We start from the raw sequence: 19557 nt of genomic DNA, 5'->3' as shown, positions 1-19557 counted from the left end.
AATTTGATACTTGTCGACACTCGTTTTCTCTTGCTTCACAGGACTACAATGCCTTTCCAAACGTGTCAGGTCCTGGTATTGACAAAAGTAACAAAGTTTGTGCCATGAGTCCGACTGGCATATTCTACGAAATAGAAAAGATGCCATGGACAGAAAGCAGTGCCTGGAGATTATTGCTTCCTCTACCAGCGTCTCCGCTGCGAGAATCATCCACCAGCGCATCGCCCAAAGCCCGTTTGGCACCGATGTCTTTGTGCTCAACCGCATGATCGAAATGTACGCTAGATGCGGCAGCATGAGAGATGCCCGGATTGTTTTCGACAGCGTCGTCGGTGCTGGAAATCCCTTCTCGTGGTATCTCATGCTCGCGGCATATGCCCGGAATGGGCATCTAGCAGACGCCAAGCGCATATTTGACACTATGCCTCAGCAGAACCTTGTGTCCTGGACGTGTTTGCTTGTGGCATATTCTCAGGATGGGAATCTTGAAAAAGCGCGCAGGATTTTTGATAATATTCCGCTGCGGGACATTGTTGTGTGGACGTCCTTGCTCTCGGCATATGCCCAAAACGGGCATACTGACGTGGCAAAGATGGTCTTTGGCGAAATGCCAGCCAGGGATCTGTTCTCATGGACGGCTGTGATCGACGCTCTCGCGCAAGACGGGCTTGTGGAGGAGGCCAAGAAGATTTTCGACGATATGCCACAGAGGAATCTTGTTGCGTGGAACTGCATGCTCTCGGCATATGCTGGAAACTTGTGTTTGGGAAGAGCGACTCTTATGTTCGAGACTATGCCCGAAAGGGATTTGATATCCTGGACTTGTATGATCACTGCACATTCCGAAGTTGGGAATCTCTCTGAATCTAAAAGATACTTCGATGAAATGCCGCAACGCAACATTGTCTCATGGAACTCTATCCTTTGTGCATATGCCCAAAGAGGGTATATTACAGAAGTGCGGGGAGTGTTTGATACAATGCCAAACAGAGATTCCGTGTCGTGGAATGTTCTGATTTCTATGTACGCGAGGAAGGGACTTGTGGAGCAGGCAGAGAATCTCTTTAGCAAAATTCCGCAAAAAAATGTAGTTACGTGTAATGCCATGCTGGCAGCATATGCCCAACAAGGGAATCTTACAGCTGCCAAACACACATTCTTGAACACAATGCCACAATGGAATCTAGTGACGTGGAATATCATGCTGACGATGTACAGCCAGCACGGTTGCGTCGAGGAAGCTAAAGCTTTGTTTGAATCAATGTCACAAAGGAATCTCATGACGTGGAATGCGCTCTACGCGGCATATGCCTTTCAAGGGCATCTGGAAGAATCTAATCGCATTGCGTCCGAGATGCCAGAACATAACATAGTAACGTGGACTTCGATGCTGGGGGCATATGCCCAAAACAAGCAACTGGACACCGCCACAGCGATTTTTAACCAAATGCCCGAGAGGGACTTAATTTCCTGGGATGCCTTGCTCGTAGCATATGCCCAAAACGGGCATATACTCAAAGCTCAAAGCCTTTTCAGCGTCATGCCCGAGCGTGATGCCATTGCCTGGACCGCGCTTTTAGCCGCCTACAGCCAAAACAATCACCGAAAACAAGCGTTCGCCACCTTTGCATTGATGAATCTCACGGAGACTCCCGACGAGATTTGTTTCAGCTTGCTTGTCACTGCTTGCAGCCAGGGTGGCAAAGCTTCTGCTGGAAACCGCTGCTTCCAGTCTATGATCCAGGACTACTGCCTAGAGCCAACGAGGCAGCACTACTCTTGCATGGTGGACTTGCTCAGCAGAGCTGGATATCTGGAAGACGCTAAAGATCTCATCAGCAGTATGCCGTATGAAGATGATGCAATAGAGTGGACTTCCCTGCTCGGGGCCTGTGGAAGCCACAGCGACGTGCGTGACGGAGTTACAATTGCGAAACGCGTGCTCGACACTGGATCAAGAAAGGACGTAACAGCGTTGCTCTTGCTTGCAAACATGTTTTCTTCCACTACCTCCACTGGAACCTGGAACCAGACCCTGAGGTTAGAACAGTCGATGACAGGGACAGAAACTCGCTCACAGATTTATCTTGCGGCAGAAACCAAGGCTACGCGTGTGTGAGTGAAGGCACTCACTAGCGCTCCCAGTTGGAGCTTCTCGTTGGGTCCAGACGCAAGCCTGTACCTGTAACAGAACGCACACACAATTTCAGCTCATGTACAGAAGAAAAGAGTGCAGCGTACTCGATGTCCGCGAGGCAATTGATGAGAGGCACGCGGATGTTGCCGGGCATGCTGATGGTAAAGATGAACCTGGAAACGTAGTATAGGTTCTGAATGCCAAGAGAGGTAGTACGAGCTTACTTACGGCTGCAGCTCCCTAACAACGTCCACCAGCGCCAGTCCTTTGCTTGTCTTTAGCTGCACGATATCTGGGCAGAGTTAAGATGGATTGTGCAGCAAAAGAAGGAGAAGTTTTGTGCTAGTAAGGATACTGCTGTAAGCCGACTGGAATGACTCGTTGAGAAGCCAGGACGCAATCTGCTCGATTTCCTTTGGCGTGGGGTTTCCTGTGCATGAGTAAACTGCTGCTTCCGTGACATGCGGCTCGGCCATTTGCGTCGACTACGGAGAATAAACAAGCAGTATGAGCAGCGACAAGAAGCGTTTCCATCACTGACCTGAAGGATATTTAAAGCCTTCCGCATGTCGCCATTGCTAAGTCTCACGATGGCAGACAGGCCATCTTCCGTGACATCCAGCCTTGTAAAAACTTGTCAAAAACGATATTTCGAAACAAAAGCATTGCTTACCTTTCCTGGTCAATTACGAACTCAAGGCGCTCCCTGACATGCTGTGCTTGAAGAGGAGGAAAACGAAAACGTGTGCATCGAGACTGCAGCGCTGGGATAATCTTGCTGACGTAGTTGCAAATCAAACAAAACCTTGTGTTCTTCGTGTATTTCTCAATGACTATCGAATGAAAACCGTCATGGATGATTCAATCTAAGCAACGACAACGTACTTCTCCGCAGAGAAAACTGCGCATCCTTGGTCATGGCATCTGCTTCATCCAGGATTATAAGTTTAACATTCGCTTTCTCTCTGTGGTTACTATTCGGTAAGTAAGAAAAAAAAAGAAAAAAGAACAAAAAAAAGAAAACAAAAAGGTTAGGAAACAAAAACAAAACTCTCGTACCCAAAGGAGATACTCTGCGTGCTAGCAAAGTCTTGTATCTGCTGTCTCACAACATCAATACCTCGATCGTCCGAGGCATTGAGCTCCAAAATCATATTCTGGAACTGCGGACCATAGAGCTTGCGTGCCACAGCCAAAATCGTGGATGTTTTTCCTGTCCCCGGAGGCCCGTAGAGAAGCAAATGGGGCAACTTGTTCTCCGCAGTGAGCCTGTCAACTTCGGAAAGGCATGGACAAAATGAGCTACAAAAAGGAAGATAACAAACAATAAAAGACAAAGAACGCAAGAAAGAGGGAGGAATTAAAAAATGCCGAGAGAATCACTACATTCTTCCCAAGATCGCGAGAAATCCCTACATAATCTGCAAAAGCAGCTAAGATCTTACTTGTATCGATGATATCCTTGTGCGCTGCAACGTCCGCGAGAGACGCAGGGCGATACTTCTCTACCCAGGGCCCGGATCGCTGTAGCTCCTGCGTCATCGGCGCCTTGCCTTTTTGCGCCGCCGTAAGCTTCCGCGGCGGATCAACATCAACAGCGCCGTCGTCCACCTCCATCGCCGTTGCCTCTCCCTCCATTTCTCCCATTCCCTCCCTCCAAGAACCCTAAACCCGCCAAAGATGCGAATATACTCAAACGAGAACATGGAATCTTTTCAATTTGGTCTTTTGTACATCTTGGTAGAAGACGACGGTAGAATAGACAGACACGAAACACTCTAAAGGGGGGGAATTCCAATCCAAATTTCTGGGGAGCTATCTCACCTCGGCTCGAGCATCTTCCATCTATCCAGCCGATTGTCCATCATCGCCCCAGCTCCAGCGCTGGAAATCCCTCCTCCATCTCGATGGAGCTGTGCGATCCGGAGCTCTTGTGCCGAAATTCCTGCTCGCCCTCGCTGGAATCCATCCTCGCGTACGCATTCCCGTGCCGCGATCGCTGGATCAAGGCGCACAGCAGCGCGATGGAGAAGATCACGACCCCGGCCAGGTACCAGGAGAACTGGAGATTGGCAAGCGCCTTGGCTCGCATCGTGGATCCCTCGTCGGCGCAGCGCACAACGTCGTGATCGTCCTCCGAGACCATCCGGCAGCCAGTGGGAACAAATCTTGGAATCCAGAGCACGAGCCCCATCTGGATCAGCCACAGTCCCTGAAAGAGAATCCCTACCGCGCGGACGAGCGCCAGCAAGACGGAGCTCGGGCGAGAGATTTCCAGGACGGTGCACAGGAGGCAAATCGCGATGGCGAGCTGGAGCAGCCAGTGATACTGTCCCTCGAGTCCCATATGATCTGCCGAGTGGAAATGGAAGAGGAGGAGCTCCTGGCTGAATGCTAGGGCCGCCAAGAGATGGAGCGTCCCCGGCGGGAGCGCCAGATTGAGGAGATTCGTGACGAGCGCCACGGCCGCGTAGACGAGGAAGAAGAAGGACATGGACGAGTGCTCGAAATTGTTGAGGTGATTGGCCGGGATGGAGAGATCGTCGGCAAGCGGCTGGTGCTTCTCGGGCCAGATGAAGAGCTCCGACGCGATGGAGAGCGCGGACGCGAAGATTATGAGGTAGAGCTCCGCGTAGACGACGATCGGTCGCGAGGAGAAGCGCGATCTCCTGGAGATTTTTACCGGGAACCAGGGGCGGGCCTCGAATCCCGACGGCGATTCGATGTAGCTCCTGACGATGTTGACAAGATGCCAGAGGCCGATGAGCGCGAATCCGATGCCAGGCGCGACATGGCCGACGAGCGTCCCCATGGCGGAGGAGTGATATTACGGGGGGAGATTGGTGATAGAGGAAAGGAAGAACCCTAATAGAAGAATGCGAGGTCACCCCGTAGTTATATGAGAGAGAAGAGAGAAGAGAGAGAGAGAGGGAGAGAGATGCGACGTGTGCTTCCTTTCCGAAATTTCAGCGTTTGCGTTTCCGCGAAGAAATCCCCGCAGCATCCATGACATTAGGGTTTAGCCGCCATAGCTAAGTTTGCGTGTCAATGACCATCGACCAAAGCACTGACGTTGACTTTAAAGACAACGCTCGTCATCTAGTTAGCCACGCGTCAGCCACCCATTGCAAGCTTTTCTATCTCTATACTGAACGTAAAGTTTTTTCTTTTCCCTCGGAAGCAACACATCTCATACTTCGTCTCAAACTCTAAAGCTTCACGAAAATCCCCTCTTCTTGACTTCCATCTCTTCCACAGAGCCGCCACCGGAAACTCCAGACTTGTCTAGACAGAACTTTGCGATCTCTCTGAATCTGGGCAAGGATTTGAGCTCCACCTTGGTGTCATCCTTGAGAGTGATCACAACGTCGCCCCACTCGCCGATGAATCGTGGGACATACTTGACGTCCTTGATCGCGTCATACTTGAAGTCTTTCCTATCACCACCTGTTAATCCCGAAAGAATAGTCACTCTGTAGGTTGTGAACCTGTACCTCAAGAACAAGGCCCGGAACACCGCTGCGACTGTCAATGGTAGCCAGAAAAGCGTGAAGCCAAACACCAAGTTGGCTACCAGATCACCGTAATGTGGACCACCATCGAAGAACACTTCCTCTTTTCTCTCCGAAGATGGCCCTGTTGATGATGCTGCTGCTCGGATCAAGCTATGGCGGCTTCTCCCTCGGATCTGAGCTGACAGTGGTTCAAACCTTAGCAGCGATCGTGCCGTGTAAAAATTGAGCGACTGAGTAGCAAGCGTACGCTTGTGAAATGATCCGAGAACACCAAGAGTTGCTGCTGCTGGACTGGCGGAAGGGAGCACCATAGCCATCGATTTCTAGAAGAGCATATAGATTTCTTCTGGATAACGTTCGTGGTTCAAATCCTTTGGGTTGCAGTCCTGAGCAAACTGGGCAAAATTCATTTTCCAGTCAATAGTAGTCTTGAAAGAGCTTACTCAGGACTCGTGTTTATTGGAACAGGCTTTCTGGATGGCAGCGACGGCTTGGACAGCTACAGCAGGCGACTGTGCAGCCTCCGCCATTTGTTTGGCTAATCCCATATTCTTCTGCGCTTTCGTACCCTGATCTTTCGCTTCCTATTCACAAGCGTCAACGTGGGTAACACAGCTAAAGAACAAACGCAAGGAATTTTTCCAAATCGGATCTATATACCTGTCTAGTACCAGTGTCTCGAGCATTTGTCGCGAGATTCTCAGCGGCAGCCATCTGGGCAGTCGCACTCCTAGCTGTTTGATTCGCCACCTCGTAGAGAAACTTTTGGCATTCCATTCCTTCGACTGCCAGAAAACCACGTAAGAACAGAAGGAAGAACAGTTTAAAGAAAAGGGCACCTCTACCGGATGAAGTTACTGCTGGTATCGGTGCCTGGATAGCAGCAGTAGGAGCAGGACACTGTGGAGGAATTCCTGGTGGAACCGGCGCTTGAGCAGTGGGTACCAACTTAGTTTGTTTCTTCTTGGCTGGAGAATAGACCGCGGCTACTTGAGAAGCTTGCTCCACAGCCGCATTTTGCCGCGCTGCTTGCAAACCAGTGATTTCGCCCTGTCTCATACTACCTTGCTCTTGCGCGGCGGCGTCTGCCGCTCGCTGAGTGGCGGCATCCGCAGCAGCTTTCGTCTTCCTCGCCGCGAAAGCCAATGCGCGCCTGGCGGATACATCCTCTCCAGCTGCTCGATCGATCGGCTCGACGATCGCGTCAGTGCCGTGCGCTTTATCCTTCTACACCGAAATATGGAGAAATTTAAAGAAATTTCAAGAGCCCGGGCATCACACCTGCAAATCGCGCGGCCGATCCTCCGCGGCGGCGTCTCCATGCCCGCGATCGTGCCCTAGCGCTGCTATCTCCATCCTCCGGACACCAGGCGCTCCAAGATCATCCGTCGCACGCGGCTCGAGATTGGAAACTCATTCACGAGCTGGATCACGACAGAGGAGAAAAGAATATAGCAAGCGCCCAAAAGATCCGCCAGCAGCGCTACCAGGATCATCCCGAGAAAAGAAATTTCACACAGGATAGGGTTTAAAGAACGCGAGAGCTACGATCTCATCCTCGCGGATAGAGCATCTCTACGAATACAAACATACATACGCTCCTACCATCAATGCATGGCCGCGACGTGTCCCGCGCAACGTGTCTTTCTTTCAGCTGGTTTTCTATTTTATTGATAGAGGATAGAATATTCGTTAGGGCCACGTTGGATAAAGTTGCTCGACGTGGCGCTATCGTGGCCATATGAGGTGGATAACAAAATAGGGTTTTAGAGCTTGTCTTTGAGTGGCGCCATGGCGATAAAATGGCGCTTATGGCTAGTCAGTACTACAGCACTGCGGGGATCAGGAGACCCATCCTTCGAACTGGTATGATCTATTCTGCGAATGCGTGTGGAATTGGAGCTGGATTCTTCCTTTTTCTAGCAGATAATTTGCCCGGAGGAAGGCGAAGAACTTATAAATTTCGCCACCGCGTTTGCCGTCTCGGGAGGAATTTGGAGGCCTTTGCTGGGCTGGATTGCGCGATGAACAAACCAATGCGGTATGGAAAAATTTTCATGGTTGGTGTTTTAGATTGGTTTGTTGTAACGCAGGAAAGTGGTGGATCATCTTGTCTTGCTGAAGATGAAGGAGGATTTAACGGAGGAGCAAGAAACGACCATGCTGGACAATGTGTACACTCTTCAGTATCACTTTAGAGGCATCCTGTGCGTTTCCTTGGGTAAGAACTCGCGTTCTTTCTTTTAGTTCGTTGCTTCGCATGGTGACGAACAGATATATTTTGCGATTCCAGGCCGGATTCTTTCGGAAAACCAAGAGCGTTGCACGCATGGCATCCTCATGCGTTTTGCCTCGAAAGACCTCTTGCTGAAATACAATGAGCATCCAACACATTCCAAAGTAGCCAAGGAGTTCGTGCTTCCATACTGCAACGTAAGATAATCTCCCTCAGAGCTCCTGTTCTTGTTCTTGGTTCGAAACTTTAAATACATTTTCTTTTGTCTTTGGAAGTGTAAAGAATTTCTTCAAGTTTTTAATTCGTCTTCAAACTGTGGCAGGGATTTATCACTGCAGACTTCGAAGCCGAGGTAGAGGACAGTCTAGAACCTCTCTTCCGTCGTGGTGAGGTAACGAGCTATTGACGTGGTGTTCAAAAGCATTTATGCTCCTGCCAGGAATTTGAGAGCGGCATCGAGCATATCATTCTACTCAAAGTCAGTGAAAGCGCTTCAGCGGACAGGGTCCAAGATATGCTCCAGTCTTTGTGCAAGCTGCCCGAGATGCTACCCACGGTTCTCGTCCAGCTCACTGCAGGTAAGCTCCTTTTGCGTAATCGAGATTACTCACTCGTTTTCATGATTTTCAGGGGTCATCTTCTCCGCTCAGAATCAAGGCTACACGCATGCAATCGTCGCCAGGCTTCCATCAGGTAGTAAACTTTTCAATCCAGCTCGAAGCTCTCAAACGCAAGGGGTGTTCTCTTACAGAGGACGCATTAGAAGCTTTCAACAAGCACGAAGCTTACGTCTCTGTAAGTTTATGGACATTCTCTTTTCTTTTCACTCCTGCTTTGGCTTCAGGTGTTTTCAGAAAAGGTGATTCCCATATGCAGTCAGATCCTGTCCACCGATTATCGAGTGGAAGCTGTTGGAACTACGATTCAGCAGTGAAAAGAGATCGGAAACACGCACGAAGAAAGAAATTCGCGGTTAGTCCTGGTTGCATTCATACTCATGATGTGCTCCATAAACAGGAGAAGAGATCCTTTCGAGCTCTCGCAATATCCATGCGATGAGTTTATGTGTACTCGACTCGGCCGAATTGGTCGCTATAATTGAAGGCTCCTCAGTGCCGCATTTCATGAAACCCACCCAAGATATGTACATGCTCGCGAGAAGTTACTAGACACGAAGAAGTAACTATCGAAACCATCTCTAGAAAAGCTATGCAAACACGTAAAGCTCACTCTCCCACTTGCAAGGTGTGAAACAAAGAAGCCGAGAGGGAGCTCCACTATAAAAGCTCCACACGACGGCTGGGAAGATTATAGCCGCGGCAAGCATTGCGTCAGGCAGAGAGAATATGGAGCGGCCAAAGGACGATCCGGGCAGCGGAAATAAATGATTTGGTACCCCACTCACAAGGCTGTCATGTAGAAGCGGTGGTATAGATCTGTTTGCTTCCCGGCTTGAATCTTCTCCTCTTTTCGGTGTGTCCCCCTCTATCTAAAGATCACTCGAGTTTCTGGGGGTCTGGATGATTGCACAACTGATCCTTGTCGTGAGATTTCGAGATCCAAGGCACAAATCTTATGTACTCGTCGCCGGTTGTTCGAGGAGCAACGGAATCATGGGGTCTTTGAGGTTTGTTTCTTTTGCTCGTGAATAAATAGAGAGAAGGGAGAAGGATCTCTAAAGGAGCTCCAAAATGCCTGCGATGGTGTTGTTGACAATGGCTGGAACTTGATTTTAGTCTTCTTATTCCTTGGCAGGCTGAATGCTCCATGGCTTTTGGCAGAGATCTCCAGGCCCTTCGAATGGCACTGGGCAGGCTCTACTTTGTGATGCTCCTGTTGATGCTGATATTGTCAATCACCACTGGTGTTGCTCGAGAGCTCCAAGTGAATAATCACAGGGTGTTGAGAGCTCAACGAGGACCTGAGAGTCTTTCAGTGGATCCCAACGTAGTGTCAAAAAGGATGGCTCCAACAGGCCCAAATCCCTTACATAATAGATGAAGAAATTGTTTTTGTTTCCTGAATTATGAAACTAATATTTTCAAATCCAAATTAAACTTTTTAATTAAATAAAAATAATACTTTTAATTTTTTTAAAATTAATTTATAAGGTATGAGTTTGAAGTGTACTTGGCTTTAGGTACTGTCAAAGTCATCATAATATATCGAGAGAAAGTGAGCTTTATTAATGGTGGCCTTCTAGCTCAGTTGGTCAGAGCGTGGTGCTAATAACGCCAAGGTCACAGGTTCGAGACCTGTGTGGGCCAAAAGAATAAATTCTTTTTGATATGGAAATCTGTAACGAAAAAGCTTAAAATTATTGTTTTGTTTTCCATTCCAACTCTATCATTTTGTTTTCACCTCCAGCTTCGTGGCACCTGATGTTAAACAATTTAAAGTAAAGAAAAGTTCAGAGAACTTAAGCCAAACCTCTTTGCTCGACTTCACTTGCGAAAGAATTCGACAAGGAGCATCAGATAGATCAGTTCTGGACAAATGCAAGAAAAACCGGTAAGTAAATCAATACTAGGATGAAACCGCAACGGCTTACGTCTGATTCAACCAACAATAACGTAAGCTCGGACGTCAAAAAAATTGCCAAGTTTCTTCCTCGTGCTGCCTTCTCCCATCATGAACAACTGCAATGTAAACACAATGGGAAATTAAAACGCCCAAAACATCCACCCAAAATCGACTATGACGCAAAAGAAACCAAACAGAAATCCACCAAATAGACTCTCAAGTCATGAATTTGCAAACATGGAAGAACCCAAAGGAAATGAAAGAGGAAATTTACCATATCGCTCTGCCAAGCCATAGCTTATCTCGGTGATTGGCGCCCTCACGACCTTGAGATAGAGCCCCTTGTCGATCCGTCGCTGCAAATACTCCTCCCGGATTGGGATCCAACTCAAGCTCGACAGAGCAAACAAGGCAGTGTCCGTGCCCTCGCGAGTCCCCACCGCTGCCCTAATGCGCTCCAAGATCTCCCCAAGCGTCGTCCCTTTCACCACGCTCAAATCCTTGGCCGATGAATGGCGCTTCACAGCCTCGCGCGTCGTGATCACGTACTCATCCTCGTCCACTACACAGTACCTCATACAGCACTCCTCGCCTTCCTCCTCGTCCTCCTCCATATCCATCGCACCCCCAAAACCCTACCCTGTTCGTTATCGAATATGCTGTATTTGCCCGCGCAATCGGACGGCCAGTTTTAAATCGCTCTGTTGGTACCAGTCGGGGTTCGATACCTGGCCCTGTCCGGTGCCTCCGATTTTGTTTCTAGCTCTCTTTGGCAAGGCAATTATTTAGGTCATCGTTTCTCGCGAGCTTTGCTTGATCGATCGTTTCGCGGCGCTGATCTTTCTTTTTTTTCCAGCTCCAGGGATCTAATTCGGGCAGCGCAATCAAAATAGCTCCCCCTGCTCTTCTTCTCCGCGGCAGCGCGCTCGTACTCGTCGTCGCCGGCGCTTGGATTGCGTGGAAGCGGTATCGAATTTCTGCCATGGCGAAGCAGCCAGTGCGTGTTCTTGTGACTGGAGCTGCGGGTAAGATGTATGGCTTTCGTTGACAGACTTTTGCGAAATTTTCGGTGCTCGACAGGGCAAATCGGGTATGCGCTCGTCCCGATGATTGCGAGGGGCGTCATGCTCGGGCCGGACCAGCCTGTGATCCTCCACATGCTGGATATTCCGCCCGCGGCGGAATCGCTCAATGGAGTCAAGATGGAGCTCATCGACTCGGCATTTCCTTTGCTTAAAGGTAAGTTTTTCAATGCGATCCCTTTATTTTAGCTAGAAAGTCTCTCCACCAATCGTTTTTTTTTTTTTTCAGGAGTGATCGCCACCACGGATGTGGAGGAAGCTTGCAAGGATGTTAACATCGCAGTGATGGTTGGAGGATTTCCCAGGAAGGAAGGGATGGAGCGAAAGGATGTCATGTCCAAGAACGTCTCCATCTACAAGTCTCAAGCTTCTGCTCTTGAAAAGTGTGCTGCCAAGGACGTGAAGGTAACGTAGAAATACAAAACGTATCAGAAGCTCATGACTGTGGGCGTGACAGGTTCTGGTGGTTGCTAATCCTGCCAATACTAATGCGCTGATCCTCAAGGAGTTTGCTCCTTCCATTCCTGACAAGAACATCACTTGCTTGACGAGGCTGGACCACAACCGGGCGCTGGGGCAGATCTCTGAAAGGACTGGTTTCCAGGTCTCGGACGTGAAGAACGTGATTATCTGGGGAAATCACTCGTCGACACAGTACCCGGATGTCAATCATGCTGTGGTGATTACTCCCAAGGGAGAGAAGCCTGTTCGTGAAGTTGTCAACGACGACGAATGGCAAGTTTCTTTCATTCCTTCTTTCGAGTTTATATTTGTTGTGTTTATCATTCCAGGCTGAACGGGCCCTTCATTACCACTGTCCAGCAGCGTGGTGCTGCAATTATCAAGGCAAGGAAGCTCTCCAGTGCACTGTCTGCTGCAAGTTCTGCGTGTGACCATATCCGTGACTGGGTGCTGGGAACTCCCAAGGTTTGAAGTCAAAAACTTCCCTCTGGCTCTATTGCTAACTCCTTGGGAAATTGCAGGGCACCTGGGTGTCAATGGGAGTCCTGTCTGACGGCTCTTACAAAGTTCCCAAGGGAGTAATCTACTCTTTCCCGGTGACCTGCGCGAACGGGGAGTGGTCTATTGTCCAAGGTACACACTACACGATTCTTTGATCTGTCTTAAACAGTCGTGTGTTTCCCAGGCTTGTTGATTGATGGTTTCTCCAGAACGAAGCTTGACGCAACCGCCGACGAGCTCATCGAGGAGAAAGAGATGGCGTACTCTTGTTTGTAGGTATAAGACTCGCTGCTTTCTAATAAAACAGGAGCAGCTCTGTCGCGCAACAGGGCTCTTGATTCGAAGTTCTTCTCAGAGAGGAGATTTGCCTGGATCCTGATCTTGACTTTACTGGAATCCACGTGTCCTTTCCCTGTAGTGGCATGGAGAAAAGAAAAAGGCAGGTTGGCCAACTTTACAAATCCTTTAAAAAACTTGCAAGAGGTCTGTTGTTGAGCTCTCTCGTTGCAGACTAAGGTTGCTTTCTGGCTTGCTGGCTGGCAGATTAGTCGAGCCCCTTGCGTGGTGCCACTTCTTTTTCCACTGCTTGGGCTCTTTTCAAGCCGAAAATGAGAACAATCTGAATAAAGAAGTCCCGGAGAGCACTTGGATCAGGCGATACGGTCCAATAATTCAGCGTGCACACTGTATCCAGGTTAATTTTTTTTTCTTTTCTGTTTTCTATTGTTTTTCTGGTGGTGGTATGAATTAATGCAGCTCTTAAAACAGCGACAATAGCTTTTGTTTCTGAATGTTTCTCTTTTCCCACAGGTTATTGTCTGCAGAGCGAAACAATAATTCAACGCGCAACTGTCTTTTGAGGATAAGGTAGAAGTATTTCTGTTCTACGCAGCCCTTGTTCTTGCATTGCAGCCTCTTTTGCGGTCTTTTCAGCAAGCCTGTGGATTGGCGTTTGGCTGTAAGTCTCCCCTGAGAGGTTTTAGTCTTCCTTCCTCAGAGCTCTCTTGACCAGTCGTGCGTACGACATGTTTGAGCAGTGTGTGTGCCAGCATCTGGCTCGAGGAACAAAGCTGGACAAGGAAATGAAATGCGATCGGCAAACAACAAGACGACCAACAAAAGGTTTGTGACATCAAAGTCTGAGAGGCAGAGGCTTGCTTTACTTAAACATCAAGTGATGCTGCGTTAACCGAGGAGGCTTGGTCTCGGAAATTGTTTGTTTGTTTATTTGCTTGAGCACTTAATTACTTCAACTTAAACCGAGCTTTTCAAAATTATCACCATAGTCGGACTGAATTCGAGGAGTTTTTGGGGTCATTTTCCCTCTTATATTTTACATTGGAAAGCTTTGGGGAGGGTCCATCACCGCCAATGTGTTCCAACAACGTACAACAAATTGTGCTCTGGAAAATGCCAACCTTCACGTTACAGAGATGGGTTGGCTTTTTTCAATTTTTTTGTGTGATCGAGCTCAAAATCGGAAGTTGGCGATTTGTAATGGAAAACGTCGTTGTCCGCGGCCCCCGTAATTCCGATTTGGGGGCGTACACAAAATCCCTGTTTAAGGAGTGGGATTTTCTTAATAATCACCAGATCCTCTGCATTTAAACTTTGATGGTGTGAATCAAAGGAAGTTTGTTAGAGGCTTTTTTTATTTTCTTAGCAACTTTCCTCCGTATCTTCTCCTTCTGTTCCTCAAAACTCCATTTTTTTTTTCTCGGACTTCAACTGCGGGGGGCGCCGAAGGACAATTTTGAAGCCCGCAGCGCAGCAATCCGCAATCCGCGATCCAAATCCAGATCCGAAGCAAAGCTGCTCCATCCAGATTAGCACCAGAAATCCCCCCTTTGCCAGTGCCATGCTAGCCTCTCCTGGAATATACGCAGAGATGCTCTTCCAGTCTCGAGCTTCCCCGCCCTTCGTATCGTCTGCAGCAAATACAGCAGATATTTAGTGCTTCCAGAGATGTGATGATGGTGTTTCTTTGTTTTGCTAGCTGCTCGTTACTGGATTCGGTTCGGATCCAGACTTCTCGCACACCCAGCCATGACTTAAAATCAACAGGCACTCCAGCGAGCTACTGAGAGCCATTCTCTAGCTTTAGCTCAGATGTACATGTCTCGATAAGATACACAGGCATCATACAGGCATATCAAAAAACGGAGAACTTGGAAGTATATAGGCTAGGATTCGGGAAAGAAGAAGAAATAAGAGAAGGAAAACTCGGTAAGGAAGGATTCAGCTCGCTAGTTCAGAGCTTGTTGGCACCGTATATGGACTGTATGTTGGGGAGGACGAGAAGACATTCACATACCTGACGAGTCATCACCACGCTCGAGCTTATCGCACACTCGACTTTTGTGTGGGTAAACGAAAAGCCGCGTGAAGAATTGCAGCGAGGGATTTGGGCAATCCTCGCATCATGGGTCGCAGGCGCAGCGCTCTTTGCTTTTGCGGCTAGGAGCTAGGCGTAAAGCTGCGGCAAGGAGACGAGAAAATGTTCCAGTGCTTATAGTCGAGCGCTTCCAAGGACATCCTGATCGAAATTTCCCATGGAGCCGATGGACAGGCACTCCTCCCCAAAGAGATCCCCCGGGGTAAGTTCACACGAATTCTTCTCGTGGTCGACTCATGGTTTGATATCTCGCAGCGCGACGGACACAGCCCATTTGGAGCTCACCCCACTCCGGAGCAGCACGACGCCTTCTTAGCTGCCTCGAGCGCTCTCATCTCGCAAGCTTGCGTCAAGGAAGATCCCGAGCCCCAACAGCAGCACCATCTAATCGATCACGGTGCCGCCGCCGCCGCCGCGATGGAGCACCTCGCATGGGACAATCACTCGTTCATCGAATCCATGTCTCCCGAGTCGGCCGACCTCTGCAAGCATCTACTGGAACACATCCACGGAGCCCATTTTTCTCATGGGGAGGGCAGCCGCCACGATCCGGAAGAGCAGCAGCCACACCATCACCACGGCGGTGCCAGTAGCAGCAGCAGCGGCGCTCGTTTGGCGCCACCGCCGGGATCCATGGCCAGCTCGATCTCGACCACTGAAACGGATGAGACGATGAAGGCTTCCATTGTGGCTCACGCGCACTACCCCGATCTCCTGGCCTCGCTCTTGAACATCCAGAAGGTATTGCTTGCTCAGGTAGTGGATGTGTTCTTCGGCTTTTGGGATTCCTGGATTGATACGAGGAGTGGTTTCTCACAAAGTTTGTGTTTGAACCAAAAGGTTGGTGCGCCGCCGGATCGCGTTGCAAAGCTCGACGAAGCCGGCCAGCTGCTGCTGAACCTTCGACCCGCGGTAGTAACCAGCGTGGGAGCTAATCCGGAGCTTGACGACTTCATGGTATGGTACTTCAGTGTTCTAAGATCGTTTTGCGTACCATCTAGAGATTACTTTGCCAATGGTTGTGTTTCTTGCAGGTTGCCTACTGTGCCATCATGAAGGAATTTGAGGACGAATTCCGGAATGTTCTCGAGGGAGCAATGGCGTTTTGCAAAACGAAGACGGATCAGCTGGGAGCGATCGCAGCCGCAAGCATTCATATGAACAGTGTGGTTACCAGCGTTTCCGATCATCCGGGTACGCATCTCCTTTCCAAAACCCCTAGCTGGTAATGTTTTGAGACTGCAATGCATGCATTCGCAATCTAGGGGTCACAGTTCTGCAAGTGTGGGCTGTCATTCGGGAACTTGGCAAACTAATCTAGCAACGACAGCGACACTCAAACCGGGAAGTTTCGATCCGCGCCAACAATGTCGGCCTACAACACGGTCGACGTCCGATTCTCTCGAAGGGTTTGGTTATATTTTAGAGTTGGGTCGAGGCAGCCAAGCAAGCAGATCGAGGAAAAGAAGTGATTTGGGTGTGGGGCAGCAGGGGCTGGGGGTGTGGGGGTTTAGGATTTCACGTGAAGTTTGCATAGAACAGGCAAAACAACGGGCAAAAAAGGATAGAACTGCAGAGCAAGAACAGCAGCAGTCCAGGGCAGACAAAGGCTTTAAATTTAAAGCTAAAGCGTGAAGCTGGACGAGCAGCCTGGGAATTTACAATCAAGCAAAGCAGGCAAAGCGCAGGGTTTTTATTTCTATTTCCTGGGGTTTTTCTTATTTTTCGTAAACCCCGAGGAGCAGGCTAGATTCGCGGCGTATCCAAGAATATCGTGATGAATGGCTGCCATGGGGTGATGGTGATGCATGGGTGACTCATGGGGGGTCATGTCACGGATACGGTATTGTCGGGCAGGGTGACGTCACACGCCCGTCATTGGTGGCCAGGCTGCTGACGGGCTGACGGGCTGGCGTCATGCATGGGCCATGCGGCATGGCGTGATGGATGGGTGGCCCAAAATGTGGTCTAGTACGGAAGTGGGCGGCCACTTGGCCAATGTGAGGGGGCGGGTATTTTTTGTCGTAGCTTTTGCTAGCAGCGCTCACGCGACGTGTTGGCTGTCGGCTCTATGCGTCAACAAACCAACGAACACTTGCACGTGGAGAGGCTTTCATTAGTCGAATCTTTGGATTAACTTAAGCATGCCAATGGTGGTGGTGGTGATGGTGGTAGAATTGGTTTTAGATTTGCGAAGGATAGGCCAGCGGTGCATCGTTCTTGTTGGCAAAAGGGTTTCTTCGCTGTGTGCTTGACTTTGGTTGATTCCTGTCGAGCTATATAGTCTATTCAAGAGTGAGTGTCGATCGAGAACTAATATACTTGTGTTTTTCCAAAGTGGAGAGCGAGGAGCCAGAGACGACCACCACGGGAGGAGGAGCCGAGATCGAGGAGGACATCAGCAGCTCCGAGGTTGGAAACGAGGTTGATCCCTTGGCCAAGGACGAGAACCTCAAGGAGTATCTGGCTCAGAGGTATGGTGCTTACATCAAAGGCCTCAAGCAGGAGTTTCTCAAGAAGAAGAAGAAAGGAAAGCTGCCCAAGCACTCGACCGAGAAGCTGTATGAGTGGTGGGAAGCTCATATCAAGTGGCCATATCCATCGGTATGTTGTGATAGTTTTCATTGAATTTATATTCTTAGTTGTTTGGCTGGTTTCAGGAACAGGAGAAAGCTAACCTCGCAACTGATACTGGACTCGACCAGAAGCAAATTAACAATTGGTTTATCAACCAGAGAAAGCGTCATTGGAATCCTTCAGAGCACGACCGCCCTTTGAGCAGCGTTTCTGCTCGGGGCAACACCGAAGGCTGACGAATGAATGATAAAGTACAAACTTTTAGGTTTTGCACTCTTGTTTATAGGGCTTATATACAAAATATATAAAGTAAAAAAAAAGAGAATTGAAGATAAGTAAATAAAGGCAATAAACAAATTTATTGTTATGGTTTATATTTAATCATAATATGCTATCTTGCTCTTTAAATTTACAATTGTGAAGTGTACAATTACAATGTGGTATATCAATATTAACACTATACACTAATATTAGTGTAATGGGATTGTGATTGCTGTCACATTGGTTTTAATCTGGACCACTTGCTCTTGTATTTCTGTATTCCATTTTTATATTTTATACACATACAATCTTAATAAAAATATCTATATAATTTTCTATCCTTTTGTGTGTCTTAAACTAATTCCTTATTTAGTTATAATAATTCTCTTGGATCTCATACTTTTGTATTCTCCATAATTAATAAATATATTCTCATTGTGAACATTATTTTTAAAATTGATATAACATTTAGAAACAGAACTTATTTTGGAAATATGAAGCTAAAAATCTTCAACCAATAAATGACATATTAAAAATTTAACTTTATATCATTTAAATTGAAATGTTTTATTAGAGAAATAAAATATTTCCAAGATAAACTATAAAATTAATAAAATTCAAAATTTAAATTAATAAAAAATAACTGAGAGTTTGAGAGTTTGCCAAAATAATATTATATTATATACTTTATCTAGTTTAATTATTTTGGTTTGTTTAAAAAAACTTATTAGCTCAACAAGGTGATCACCTCAATTCTAAGGTTTTTTAACTTTAGTATGAGAATTAGTAACTTCTGGTTCTTCAATTACAATAACAAATAGCAAGTTTGGTGATCTAGCAACCACATAATCAAGCCTCTTACTCTATAGAACTTGAAATTACTTTTCTTGCAAAATTTATAAGATATTGACATGTTGGTATAGTATTTTAAATCAAATGAACCTAATCTTCATGATGATACTTTGACCAAGAAATCCATGATTGGGGTCTCTTTAAGGTTTTGCCTTTTTGTGGTTTTCCCCTTTGCTATTTGTCTCAACCTTATTTTATTTTAGGAAAAGATTCATATGTGTTTTAGTGATACAGACTAAGTTTACACTACTATAATCAAAATTTGATGACTTTCTCATAGTTTATATGTAACATCAACATATTTATCACAAATGTGATTTTAAGTATTGAAAAATACTTGTTAGCCAATCCTTTCAAACATTCTTTCTTTACTACTATGCCAGCTAGTTGTAAGCATATATGCACTTAGACTAACAAGGCACTAAAAAAGGAAATCCCAAGTTGTTATTAAGTCAAGTATGTATAATATAATCATGTTATTGGCTTGCACTTATTAGTGTTGGGAACCCTTATGATATTAGGGAAAATCCTTTAATAGCACTATATAATAGTTTACAGTATTTGCCAATCACCCTCATCATCATATTTGATGTGTTAGTCCTATTTCAGTTTTATGTGCTATTTATGGCAAGTATCTCAATCTGCTAATGAAGTATATTTATGAATTATGAAATGTAGAGAGTGTCATGAACACCATGGTTGGTGGGGGGGGTTTCCAAATGTATAGTAAAAATAGTGGTAAAAAACATGGCTAACCATTTAAAATATTAATTTGGCTTTGATTTATTACTCTTTATTTTGTATTTAGCTTGAGTCTAAGCCCAAGCTCTATACTAAGTTAACTTTATGTTGTTCTAATTGGTGGGATACCCACCTCTTTGTATTAAGCCACCAATATGTTAAAATTGTGCCAAACTTTATCTAACACCATTTTTTGTACAAGAGTTAAATATAGAGAGTTAGTGCTCATAAGGGATTTTGAGTATGTACCAATCTCTTATTTCATAATATAACAA

The 19557-nt window shown here is 47.1% G+C and overlaps 8 protein-coding genes, 1 long non-coding RNA gene and 1 other non-coding gene across 18 annotated transcripts; 5 read left to right on the top strand and 5 right to left on the bottom strand.

Moving 5' to 3' along the window:
- The first annotated feature begins 145 nt into the window (after window positions 1-145).
- On the top strand, window positions 146-2057 carry LOC112341607 (pentatricopeptide repeat-containing protein At4g02750-like). The gene is made up of 2 exons (XM_024662003.1): window positions 146-1909; window positions 2046-2057. The coding sequence occupies exons 1-2, from the start codon at window positions 146-148 to the stop codon at window positions 2055-2057; spliced, it is 1776 nt and encodes a 591-aa protein (XP_024517771.1).
- LOC9636282 (replication factor C subunit 3) lies at window positions 1854-3814 on the bottom strand. Of its 3 annotated transcripts, none has more exons than XR_002990620.1 (10): window positions 3583-3813; window positions 3197-3413; window positions 3023-3111; window positions 2811-2970; window positions 2679-2760; window positions 2493-2622; window positions 2362-2429; window positions 2242-2310; window positions 2079-2182; window positions 1854-2022 (listed from the first exon to the last, which is right to left on the bottom strand). XR_002990620.1 is itself a non-coding variant. In XM_024662062.1 (10 exons), exons 1-9 carry the CDS (start codon window positions 3782-3784, stop codon window positions 2083-2085), a joined length of 1113 nt encoding a protein of 370 aa, XP_024517830.1. In that variant the 5' UTR covers window positions 3785-3811; the 3' UTR covers window positions 1854-2022; window positions 2079-2082. The 3 variants fall into 3 exon arrangements, 1 of the variants encoding a protein (XP_024517830.1); XM_024662062.1 differs by having other exon boundaries at window positions 2366-2429; window positions 3583-3811; XR_002990619.1 differs by having other exon boundaries at window positions 2493-2760; window positions 3583-3814.
- A 106-nt stretch (window positions 3815-3920) lies between these two features.
- LOC9636281 (transmembrane protein 45A) lies at window positions 3921-5017 on the bottom strand. Its single transcript, XM_002988188.2, has one exon. The coding sequence runs from the start codon at window positions 4947-4949 to the stop codon at window positions 4002-4004; it is 948 nt and encodes a 315-aa protein (XP_002988234.1). The 5' UTR covers window positions 4950-5017; the 3' UTR covers window positions 3921-4001.
- Window positions 5018-5283: 266 nt separating this feature from the next.
- LOC112341628 lies at window positions 5284-7229 on the bottom strand. 3 transcript variants are annotated; one of them, XM_024662093.1, is made up of 5 exons: window positions 6934-7229; window positions 6492-6879; window positions 6313-6437; window positions 6096-6236; window positions 5284-6038 (listed from the first exon to the last, which is right to left on the bottom strand). In XM_024662093.1, the coding sequence occupies exons 1-4, from the start codon at window positions 7006-7008 to the stop codon at window positions 6096-6098; spliced, it is 729 nt and encodes a 242-aa protein (XP_024517861.1). In that variant the 5' UTR covers window positions 7009-7229; the 3' UTR covers window positions 5284-6038. The 3 variants fall into 3 exon arrangements, with proteins under 3 accessions (XP_024517861.1, XP_024517860.1, XP_024517862.1); XM_024662092.1 differs by having other exon boundaries at window positions 5933-6047; XM_024662094.1 differs by having other exon boundaries at window positions 5933-6047; window positions 6498-6879.
- On the bottom strand, window positions 5355-5969 carry LOC9636636. Its single transcript, XM_002988187.2, has one exon. It carries the CDS (start codon window positions 5967-5969, stop codon window positions 5355-5357), a length of 615 nt encoding a protein of 204 aa, XP_002988233.2.
- A 194-nt stretch (window positions 7230-7423) lies between the features above and the next one.
- LOC9662718 (stress-response A/B barrel domain-containing protein UP3) lies at window positions 7424-9018 on the top strand. 4 transcript variants are annotated; one of them, XM_024662149.1, is made up of 9 exons: window positions 7424-7518; window positions 7576-7693; window positions 7746-7873; window positions 7946-8085; window positions 8211-8279; window positions 8328-8466; window positions 8519-8581; window positions 8640-8683; window positions 8733-9018. In XM_024662149.1, exons 1-9 carry the CDS (start codon window positions 7455-7457, stop codon window positions 8820-8822), a joined length of 855 nt encoding a protein of 284 aa, XP_024517917.1. In that variant the 5' UTR covers window positions 7424-7454; the 3' UTR covers window positions 8823-9018. The 4 variants fall into 4 exon arrangements, with proteins under 4 accessions (XP_024517917.1, XP_024517915.1, XP_024517916.1 ...); XM_024662147.1 differs by having other exon boundaries at window positions 7579-7693; window positions 8519-8683; XM_024662148.1 differs by having other exon boundaries at window positions 8640-9018.
- Window positions 9019-10081: 1063 nt separating this feature from the next.
- TRNAI-AAU lies at window positions 10082-10155 on the top strand. The gene has a single exon. It is a non-coding gene; the product is annotated as a tRNA-Ile (tRNA).
- Window positions 10156-10185: 30 nt separating this feature from the next.
- On the bottom strand, window positions 10186-11018 carry LOC9636635. Its single transcript, XR_002990621.1, has 4 exons — window positions 10686-11018; window positions 10440-10527; window positions 10319-10376; window positions 10186-10266 (listed from the first exon to the last, which is right to left on the bottom strand). It is a non-coding gene; the product is annotated as an uncharacterized LOC9636635 (long non-coding RNA).
- Window positions 11019-11209: 191 nt separating this feature from the next.
- On the top strand, window positions 11210-12929 carry LOC9636634 (malate dehydrogenase, cytoplasmic). The gene is made up of 7 exons (XM_002988280.2): window positions 11210-11436; window positions 11492-11650; window positions 11723-11898; window positions 11951-12228; window positions 12285-12420; window positions 12477-12588; window positions 12641-12929. Exons 1-7 carry the CDS (start codon window positions 11394-11396, stop codon window positions 12730-12732), a joined length of 996 nt encoding a protein of 331 aa, XP_002988326.1. The 5' UTR covers window positions 11210-11393; the 3' UTR covers window positions 12733-12929.
- A 1154-nt stretch (window positions 12930-14083) lies between these two features.
- LOC9662717 (homeobox protein knotted-1-like 10) lies at window positions 14084-17697 on the top strand. 2 transcript variants are annotated; one of them, XM_024662110.1, is made up of 6 exons: window positions 14084-15053; window positions 15107-15592; window positions 15692-15808; window positions 15886-16045; window positions 17190-17455; window positions 17512-17697. In XM_024662110.1, the coding sequence occupies exons 1-6, from the start codon at window positions 15009-15011 to the stop codon at window positions 17662-17664; spliced, it is 1227 nt and encodes a 408-aa protein (XP_024517878.1). In that variant the 5' UTR covers window positions 14084-15008; the 3' UTR covers window positions 17665-17697. The 2 variants fall into 2 exon arrangements, with proteins under 2 accessions (XP_024517878.1, XP_002988325.1); XM_002988279.2 differs by having other exon boundaries at window positions 15107-15607.
- Window positions 17698-19557: the final 1860 nt, after the last annotated feature.

This window comes from Selaginella moellendorffii, unplaced genomic scaffold (assembly GCF_000143415.4).
Source record: "Selaginella moellendorffii unplaced genomic scaffold, v1.0 SELMOscaffold_87, whole genome shotgun sequence".
In the NCBI taxonomy this organism is placed as follows: domain Eukaryota; kingdom Viridiplantae; phylum Streptophyta; class Lycopodiopsida; order Selaginellales; family Selaginellaceae; genus Selaginella; species Selaginella moellendorffii.
Note: the sequence above shows the minus strand (reverse complement) of the source record. Positions and strands in the feature narration are given on the sequence as shown.

What these genes read in the sequence shown, in the direction of transcription:
- LOC112341607 (XM_024662003.1), top strand. Translation starts at nt 146, where the DNA reads ATGGACAGAAAGCAGTGCCTGGAGATTATTGCTTCCTCTACCAGCGTC.
- LOC9636282 (XM_024662062.1), bottom strand. Translation starts at nt 3,784, where the DNA reads ATGGGAGAAATGGAGGGAGAGGCAACGGCGATGGAGGTGGACGACGGC. An exon ending in ACGCAGAGTATCTCCTTTGG is followed by an intron (nt 3,112 to 3,196) that starts GTACGAGAGTTT and finishes CTTACCGAATAG; the next exon opens with TAACCACAGAGAGAAAGCGA. An exon ending in GCAGTTTTCTCTGCGGAGAA is followed by an intron (nt 2,971 to 3,022) that starts GTACGTTGTCGT and finishes TTCATTCGATAG; the next exon opens with TCATTGAGAAATACACGAAG.
- LOC9636281 (XM_002988188.2), bottom strand. Translation starts at nt 4,949, where the DNA reads ATGGGGACGCTCGTCGGCCATGTCGCGCCTGGCATCGGATTCGCGCTC.
- LOC9636636 (XM_002988187.2), bottom strand. Translation starts at nt 5,969, where the DNA reads ATGGCTATGGTGCTCCCTTCCGCCAGTCCAGCAGCAGCAACTCTTGGT.
- LOC112341628 (XM_024662093.1), bottom strand. Translation starts at nt 7,008, where the DNA reads ATGGAGATAGCAGCGCTAGGGCACGATCGCGGGCATGGAGACGCCGCC. An exon ending in ATCGGCCGCGCGATTTGCAG is followed by an intron (nt 6,880 to 6,933) that starts GTGTGATGCCCG and finishes ATTTCGGTGTAG; the next exon opens with AAGGATAAAGCGCACGGCAC. An exon ending in AGTAACTTCATCCGGTAGAG is followed by an intron (nt 6,438 to 6,491) that starts GTGCCCTTTTCT and finishes GTTTTCTGGCAG; the next exon opens with TCGAAGGAATGGAATGCCAA.
- LOC9662718 (XM_024662146.1), top strand. Translation starts at nt 7,455, where the DNA reads ATGGCGCTTATGGCTAGTCAGTACTACAGCACTGCGGGGATCAGGAGA. An exon ending in TCTCGTCCAGCTCACTGCAG is followed by an intron (nt 8,467 to 8,518) that starts GTAAGCTCCTTT and finishes CATGATTTTCAG; the next exon opens with GGGTCATCTTCTCCGCTCAG. An exon ending in AGCACGAAGCTTACGTCTCT is followed by an intron (nt 8,684 to 8,732) that starts GTAAGTTTATGG and finishes CTTTGGCTTCAG; the next exon opens with GTGTTTTCAGAAAAGGTGAT.
- LOC9636634 (XM_002988280.2), top strand. Translation starts at nt 11,394, where the DNA reads ATGGCGAAGCAGCCAGTGCGTGTTCTTGTGACTGGAGCTGCGG. An exon ending in GGCATTTCCTTTGCTTAAAG is followed by an intron (nt 11,651 to 11,722) that starts GTAAGTTTTTCA and finishes TTTTTTTTTCAG; the next exon opens with GAGTGATCGCCACCACGGAT. An exon ending in GTGCTGCCAAGGACGTGAAG is followed by an intron (nt 11,899 to 11,950) that starts GTAACGTAGAAA and finishes TGGGCGTGACAG; the next exon opens with GTTCTGGTGGTTGCTAATCC.
- LOC9662717 (XM_002988279.2), top strand. Translation starts at nt 15,009, where the DNA reads ATGGAGCCGATGGACAGGCACTCCTCCCCAAAGAGATCCCCCGGG. An exon ending in CAGCGTTTCCGATCATCCGG is followed by an intron (nt 16,046 to 17,189) that starts GTACGCATCTCC and finishes GTTTTTCCAAAG; the next exon opens with TGGAGAGCGAGGAGCCAGAG. An exon ending in TCAAGTGGCCATATCCATCG is followed by an intron (nt 17,456 to 17,511) that starts GTATGTTGTGAT and finishes GGCTGGTTTCAG; the next exon opens with GAACAGGAGAAAGCTAACCT.